General features: G+C 40.2%; 1 protein-coding gene across 1 annotated transcript in view; it reads left to right on the top strand.

Moving 5' to 3' along the window:
* LOC118426656 (neurofibromin-like) overlaps positions 1 to 8,599 on the top strand; it is a gene marked incomplete in the record, with an annotated part of 59,029 nt that overhangs the window by 32,635 nt on the left and 17,795 nt on the right. The window contains 14 exon segments of the mRNA XM_035836172.1: positions 644 to 831; positions 1,054 to 1,168; positions 1,616 to 1,712; positions 2,099 to 2,182; positions 2,583 to 2,761; positions 3,441 to 3,658; positions 3,965 to 4,041; positions 4,225 to 4,322; positions 4,482 to 4,628; positions 4,799 to 4,897; positions 5,230 to 5,397; positions 6,210 to 6,333; positions 6,494 to 6,631; positions 7,210 to 7,374. Coding sequence (XP_035692065.1) covers positions 644 to 831; positions 1,054 to 1,168; positions 1,616 to 1,712; positions 2,099 to 2,182; positions 2,583 to 2,761; positions 3,441 to 3,658; positions 3,965 to 4,041; positions 4,225 to 4,322; positions 4,482 to 4,628; positions 4,799 to 4,897; positions 5,230 to 5,397; positions 6,210 to 6,333; positions 6,494 to 6,631; positions 7,210 to 7,374 — 1,897 coding nt within the window.

Genomic DNA, 8,599 nt, shown 5'->3' on the forward strand with positions numbered 1-8,599 from the left:
CAATGGACAGGGAAAGCACTTATAGTGCAGATTGGGTGAACAGTTGTGTTTTTAAGTTTTCATTGCCATGAAAGGGAGAACAGTGGTAGTGTGGATGTTTTCAGTATCATGGACAGGGAGAACAGTGGTAACAGTTGTGGTGTGGATGTTTTCAGTACCACAGACAGGGAGAACAGGGATGGTGTGAATGTTTTCAGTACCACAGACGGGAACAGTGGAAGTGTGGATGTTTTCAGTACCATGGACAGGGAGAACAGGGATGGTGTGAATGTTTTCAGTACCACAGATGGGAACAGTGGAAGTGTGGATGTTTTCAGTACCATGGACAGGGAGAACAGTGGTAGTGTGGGTGTTTTCAGTACCATGGACAAGGAGAACAGTGATGATGTGGGTGTTTTCAGTACCATGGACAGGGAAACAGTGGTAATGCGGGCATTTTCAGTACCATGGACAGGGAAACAGTGGTAATGCAGGCATTTTCAGTACCATGGACAAGGATGGACAGTGGTGGTGTGATTGTACCATGGTTCAGAGAACAGAGGTTGTATGAACATATTCAGTACCATGGACAGGGAAACATTTTCAGTACCACATCATGTGGACAATGTCATTCAGTTAAGTTATATCTTTGTGTATTTTCCAGGTATTTCACCCTCTTCATGAACCTTCTGAATGACTGTGGTGAACAAGAACAAGACAACGATAGCAGCACCAACGGTGCACGGAAGCGTGGCATGTCCCGCCGCATGGCCAACCTGCGCAACTGCACAGTGTCCGCCATGTCCAACCTGCTCAACGCTAACATAGAGAGTGGGCTGATGCACTCCTTAGGTATTACACCTACACAGTATCATTTTTATAGTTTTAAATAATTTGTGTAATATTCTGCTTCTGATAATTTTTTTTTATTTTTCTTAACTGTTTACCCCAACCCCTACATTGCCCCTTGTGGGGCTATTTTGGGGTAGCCCATGCGTAGATGTAGATGGTTCTCTTTGTCAGTCTGTAGTTGAGTAAAGTTTGTTGAACCATGTGTGTTTTTCCGTGGTACAGGTTTGGGGTATCACCAAGACATACAAACCAGGACAACATTCATGGAGGTGTTGACTAAGATCCTCCACCAGGGGGCAGAGTTTGACACACTGGCTGAGACAGTTCTGGCTGATAGGTACCTGCAGCTCTTCAAATACATAAAATATAAAACACATTTTACTGTGCTGTAGTAGATGTTGTCTGTGCTAGCAAAGCTGTGTGGTCCAAGGGCTAAAGAAACATATTTGGGCACTGCCTATACACCAAATTATGTTACTTACTTACTTTACTTTACTTTTTTAAAATTATGTTAGAAGGACTTTAATTAAACAATACCTGGTTTGAGTAAGACTTAGAGATTAAAAGTTTTGTTAATCTGCCATTTAGTCACAGCATACAAAAGGTCTTGAAATTTCCATGTTCCATCTATTCAAGGAGAACATGATGGATAATATTGAAAATAGAATTATAACATATTAGTATCAAATGTAGATTTTTCTAAATATATTGTATGGTAATTTATAATGTATGGTAGCAACAGAACTATAAGTTATGAGGAATTCATGAATTCTTTTTGTTCCAGATTTGAGCGTTTAGTAGAACTTGTGACCATGATGGGAGACAAGGGGGAGTTACCCATTGCCATGGCACTGGCTAATGTCTGCTCCTCTGTACACATGGTAAGTTATGATATCTGGCTTAGTTAAAGGGTCACATCGTCCTATTGGAGGAGATGTAAAGCTGGTGGCCCCTTGTATGAGGGAGCTTTGGGTGCTAGCTTGAAGCGTCAAGCGTCGGCACACAGAATCCAACACACTTATCAAGAAGAGTAGAGGGTGACCAAGTGTGGTTGTCTTGATACGTAAGACATAGTGAAGCTGCATTGCACCACCACTTGTTACTTCAGGTAGAATCATACTTCAACCCAGTTGTGAATAACTGCTTTAACTTTAACTTTAAGTTACTAGTCTCAGAATGTTCAATATGTCATTTGAATGTTTCTTTGGTTCAAAATCTTGATTGATTCTGTATGTTGTAACATTACCACTTTTTCTCATGTTCACAGGACGAGCTGGCTAGAGTACTGGTGACACTGTTTGATGCCAAACACCTTTTATATCAACTTCTGTGGAATATGTTTTCTAAAGAGGTAGCTACTCTTTTATTGCTTTATAAATACATGTATGTACTCCTGAAAGTGATGAACAGTTACATGTACCTGTGAGTTAACATTTTTGTAGGTCCTTGAGAAATTGTAGGATATTTATCATCATTGTCAGGTGTTCCAATTATGATAGGACAACCGAAAGCCGTCGGTAGAGCATTCATGTATTTGGGCACATGGTTATATTACATGCTGTTGTTTCTTGTTCCTACTATCAACAGTTGTGTATCACAGTTCACAAATGCTAGAATGATATCATAAGTAATTGACTCTGTAAGTGTAAAATTGGTAACCAAGATTTTAAATGTACAACACTGAAATGTGCAATCTTGAAAGCTGAAGAAAGTTGATAGGTTCCTAAGCCGTTTGAATTGTTTTGTTACAGGTAGAGTTAGCTGATTGTATGCAGACCATATTCAGGGGGAACAGTCTTGCCAGCAAAATCATGACCTTCTGTTTCAAGATCTACGGAGGCAGCTACCTACACAACGTGTTGGAACCCCTGCTGAGGGGCATGTTACATCCTGAACTCAGCAATGTTCTGTACGAGATAGACCCTGCAAGGTGGGAGGAATTCAGTTACTATCAATTTTCTTCGAACAATGACTGTTTATTAAAGGTAGAGACCGTACCTCCAAATTTTCGATGTCTATCAGTACATCTTGGATGTGGAGAATGGTCTAATCTCGATCTCGAGAGAGAAAACAAGACTAGACCAGGCTTGCATAGATCAACTGCCCCCTTCCCCTGCCTCCTTGAGGAGAAGGGGTAGGTAGGACTTGGGAAGATTCCTTATTTGACATTTTGTCCTTGGGAAAGGCACTTTACACAAGTTTCCTAACTCTACTGTGTAAATGGGTGCCTGAGATTGGTTGGGAATGTAAAAAGGTGCACGTAATAATGGAAGGGGAGGGATGGGCTCTTATTTCTAGTACCATACCTAGACACATTTGATTAACCACTCACTCCACTTTGGCCTCAAGAAGGCTATGAAACTTTAACTTACCAAGCCTGTTACATCCATATGGCATTGGAACATAATGTATCAAATGAATGATATCAGTCTTATCAAAACCCAAAGCAATTAGTTTCTGTACAGAAACTTGATCTACATGTATATGGTTGTAAACTTATTTTCAGACATAGTTTTTATATGTACTGATTCATTGCTGTAGGGAAATGTTGGAATACGAAACAAAAATTTCTTTGATAAACTGAGTAATAAGATAATGTGTTATCCTAGGAGTGAGCCAGGGAGCAGCGTTGACGAGAACCGGAAAAACTTGATGGTCCTGACGCAGAAGTTCTTCAACCGCATCGTGAACTCTGCTGACCAGTTCCCGCAGCAGCTGAGAAGCATGTGCCACTGCCTGTATCAGGTGGTCAGCCAACGCTTCCCTCAGAACAGCATCGGGGCAGTGGGCAGCGCCGTCTTCCTGAGGTTTATCAACCCTGCTATTGGTCAGTACACATGACAGTTACCATTCAAAAATCTAGGTAGACTTACAACAGCATGGTTTTCAATATCTTTAAGAAAATGGAGTCTTGTTACAGCATGCAGACTCTATGTATTAGTCTGTCTTTGAGGATAAGACCCAAGTAAGCAACTGTTGCTTTTTGTCTTATCCTCATTAGATAAATGTGAATAAATGACTGTGTTTTTGGCAACTCCTTGGGGGTGGATAGGGGCTTGTATACATTTCATTTGCGCAATGTGCTGCCTTTTCTGTTGTGTGGTATGTTAATGGTGTGCTTCTCTTAACACAGTATCTCCATGTGAAAATGGCCTGATTGACAGAGAACCAAGTCCAAACATCAAAAGAGGCCTCATGCTCATGTGTAAGGTCAGTAAAATCAACTTTTCTTTTCCTAAGCTTTGTTTCAACATTTTCAATAGCTAACTGTAATACCATCATGTAAGATATTTGAAAAAGGAAACAATCATCTTTGTATCCCTTATCGGTTTTGCTGTAATTGTGAAGTGATAAGTCTCAACAAATTCTGTTACAACTCTTCTCATTGGTCAGGTGATGCAGGGAGTGGCCAATCACGTCCTCTTTACCAAGGAGGAGCACATGAGACCATTCAATGATTTCCTCAGGGCCAACTTTGATGCTGGAAAAAGGTAAAAATCAAATGGAAAGCTGAATCCTTGCAATACTTCTGAATTCTTATTGTCAACCCTCCTCCAATCCTTTACATAAAGTAAATACTGTACACAATAAAGATTAAGAGGCCAAAGGAAATATGATTATACCCCTGTATATCTAAAAATATTTTCTAGATTTTTCATGGAGATAGCCTCCGACTCGCAGACGCTGGACAACAGCAGCCACACAGTGTCCTTCATCAGTGATGCCAACGTCCTCGCCCTGCACAGACTACTCTGGAACAACCAGGAGAAGATAGGGGCCTACCTGGCCAGTAGCAGGTACCTGATTGGTTGTTTTGTGGTCTTCCAGTTCTTACAATACCAATGATTGGATGATTTGTTGATTGAACCTTTTTCTCTGCCCTGTTACCAAGTGTATGATTTCCAATGTGTCTTTGATTGGGAAGGTTTTTTTAAAGTTTATACTGTGATGATAATTCTATGAACAGAGATCAGAAGGCTGTGGGAAGAAGACCGTTTGACAAGATGGCCACCCTCCTGGCATACCTGGGTCCTCCTGAACACAACAGACCAGCAATGGATGCACAGTATGTATCAGATAGAGGGATTCTCCAAACAAATGATATAATGGTGGCATGATGGCCTTGTGGTTAGGGTTTGGGACTCTTAAGATTCAAGGTTTAAATCCCTTGGAGGTCCCAATGCTGTACCCTTATGGGAAAGACACTACATCATGTACTTCACACAATTAGTTTTTGTCTTATGCACTTCTAAAATGTACAAGTGTGGGAGAGTTTTTCCATCTTTGCAAGTAACTACAATATATGACATATAAATAAAGGATTTTGCAGGGTTCAAACTGAATAATGTTTTGGTCCAGTTTAAAACCTACATAAAAGCAATAAAACTTTCTTTCCAGGTGGACCAGTATGAACTTGACCAGTACCAAGTTTGAAGAGTTTATGACGCGACACAACGTCCACGAGAAAGAGGAATTTAAACAGATCAAGTCACTAAACATTTTCTACCAGGCAGGGAACTCCAAGGCAGGGAACCCTGTGTTCTATTATATAGCCAGGAGGTACAAGTGAGTTCTTTCTTCTATGTTTGTCGTCTGTAGAAAATGTAGTAAAGTGCCATGCGCTTGTATGTTTGTTTTGTGTGTGTGTGTGTGCGTGTTTGTGTGTTTGCGTGTGGATGTGTAGGCATGTATGTACATGTGTGCTTGTGTGTAAAAATGTATTGAAATTATTGTTGATCTGAATTTGATTGATGATGGGCCAAAATAGAAGACAGGACCAGCGAATGTTGGTTTACTTTTTAGCCTCATATTAGACATAATGCAGCGCAATCTGTGATTGGTTGGTTTTAAACTCAAAAGTAAATGTTGATTGGTCAGTATACAGAGCCAGGGGGTATTACAATTTAATCTTTTCATGCTTACAATGTAATACATTATGTATAACGGAATACAAAACAAAATTTGATACCCATATGCTGCATCAGCAGGGAAATGGTTAAAATACTCAGTCTATAGTATTTCATAATTAGCACTTTTTTCCTCATAATTCAACGTTTCCAGATTATTTCTCTTGCCTTTTTTCATTTATATGTTGCTGCATTGATACATTTTTTATTTCTTGTTGTTGTTTCTCTATCCCATATATCCCAACTACTTCCATCAAAATGTAGAGATGCAAAACCTAAAACTGCTGATATTTCATGGACATGCAGTCGCTATCTCATTGGTTGAACTGATAATTGCCATGCTATCATTGGTTGAAATGCTAGTTGTGATTGACTGAGTCTGGATCAGTCTCTTTATTGCTACAACCACCATAAAGAGATTTATACTGTAAGAAGCTTTAATATATTATATAAATTTGTTTTTCCCACCAGGTCAGGCCAGATGAATGGAGACCTCCTTCTGTACCACATTCTCCTGTCCCTAAAGCCCTTCTGTGGGAAGACTTACGAAGTGGTCCTGGACCTGACACACTGTGGGCCTGACAACAGATTCAAGGTCTTTTTTTTTCCTATCATTCATAGAAATTCTATTCAAGAACGGTACAAGCCGACTGTACTTTGATTGTTGTTTTGACGTAACTTTTATGAGAGTCACCCTATGAGCTATACTAGTCCTGTAATTCATGCTATTTTCTCCATGGTTGTGTCCCTTGCAGACTGATTTCCTGTCCAAGTGCTTCTATGTGTTTCCTGAGGTGGCGTACCACAACATCCTGGCTGTGTACCTGTACAACTGTAACACATGGGTACGGGAGTACACCAAGTACCATGAGAGGATACTGGCCAACCTCAAGGTACATGTACAAACTCTTTACCTTGTCTCTCTTTATTAATCCATTGCAAGGATTGTGCTATGTTCCCATGTCCTCAACATGCCCCCCTTACAGATTGTCTGACAAACATGATATTCTGATTGACCAGAGATGCTACTACTAGGCCACTTGTCTTACCAGCACTAATATGAGAAAGAAATATAATTTTGGTAACTGAGCACAACTACTCAGTAGACTAGCAACCTGTTATAGTGCTTGTATGGTCCAAATGCAATTTAGAAAAGAAGATTGGCACTACCCTATGCATAAAAAAATGTGGGAAGGATGTTGATCTTGATGGGACAATTAAATGATTGTTAAATGTAAAACTTCCAAGATTCCCGGAAGTGTCTACAGATTTTCCACATCATCAAGTTTTTGGCGACACCTGAGGGGCAGAGCCTGCTTTTATTGTGTTTTCAAATAAGCAGTATTTCAGCTTCCGTACTAGTAGTTCTACCTCTCTCTACGTCATTGTCACTGACGAAGGACACAGGATGGTTGTCTGTAACGTCTGACTGTTTCCCAAATCATATTGGCGTACCTTCTCTGTACTACAGGGTAACAGAAAGTTGATCTTCATCGACTCTGCAAACAAGTTCAGCGACTACATCCATCCGGACCAGCAGCACCTTCCCGGCGCCACCACCGCGCTGGACGAGGACCTGAAGGTCTTCAACAATGCCCTGAAACTCTCACACAAGGACACCAAGGTTGCAATAAAGGTCAGCATAGATTCTAGCTGAAGTTAGAAGCTGATGTTTTAATAGCCATACTTGTAGGATGGCCTGCTTTTTGTTTCTTCTAATCATTCAAATGATCTAACTGGGAATGTATCCAATGTGTATTGATGAATGTAGTCAATGTGTGTTGGGAGGTGTTGTACAGTAACTGTGTATTGTGAACGTATTCATTGTGTATTTTGAACGTTTTTTCTGTGTGATGTGTATTGAGAAGTGCATTATGCAAATTAAGGGCGTATTTGCATAATCTGTATGTAATAATGTTCCACCTGCCACAAACAACATATACTGCATGTATTTGAGTTCTATACAGGAAAAACTGCAAATACATATTTTCCTCATTAAATATGCAAATTAAGTGTCAGTTTGAATAATTTGCACTTCATAATGTGCACCTCTGTCTAAGCTACCTACATACCAAATATCAGGTAAATATATGTTATTCCCTTCTTCAGTTTTTTATCCTCCTTAGAAGATTTTGACCAAAATGCCCCTGCAGTTCCAGAGCAGCCTGCTATAGGGACCAAATATACATGTCACAGGAGAGAAGTCGATCCAGTAGAATCGTCGATTCTCCTAAGAGAGATCTCGATCGGAGCTGGTCCTAGGGCCAGCTCCGATCGGGGTCTCTCCTAGGAGAATCGACGATTCTACTAGTATAGATTGCGATCGGGGTCTCTCCTAGGGCCAACTCCGATCCAAACTCAAATGATGCTAAGATATTGGAAACAGACTGCGATCAGGATCTCTCCTACCAGAATCGGCGATTCTACTAGGAGAGACCCCGATCGGAGTTGGCCCTAGGACCAGCTCCAATCCAAACTCAAATGATACTAAGATATAGGAAACAGCAATACTTTTTATGATAAACAATGATTTTATTTAGTATTAATGCAAACCTACTAACTCATTAACAACTACACACAAGCCTACTTGTGTCTACAATGTTCACTCAAGACTACCACAATAGGGTCGCTTCTTCAACTTTACTCAAGGTAGACTATAGTATATAGCATCACTTTCATGGTAAATGAGTATGTTTTCTGATAAAGTAATTTCTGATACAGTAGTGGCAAAAATCTTATAATGTGTGAAAGGCACCAACGGGCGATCAAAGTGTCAGTATGCAAATTTCACAGCTTTGGCAGAACTGCCAGAACAATAACAACTGTAAAGTCCTCCAACTGGTGTCAAAAGATTAAGTAGA

The sequence above is a fragment of the Branchiostoma floridae genome, chromosome 11 (genome assembly GCF_000003815.2).
Source record: "Branchiostoma floridae strain S238N-H82 chromosome 11, Bfl_VNyyK, whole genome shotgun sequence".
In the NCBI taxonomy this organism is placed as follows: domain Eukaryota; kingdom Metazoa; phylum Chordata; class Leptocardii; order Amphioxiformes; family Branchiostomatidae; genus Branchiostoma; species Branchiostoma floridae.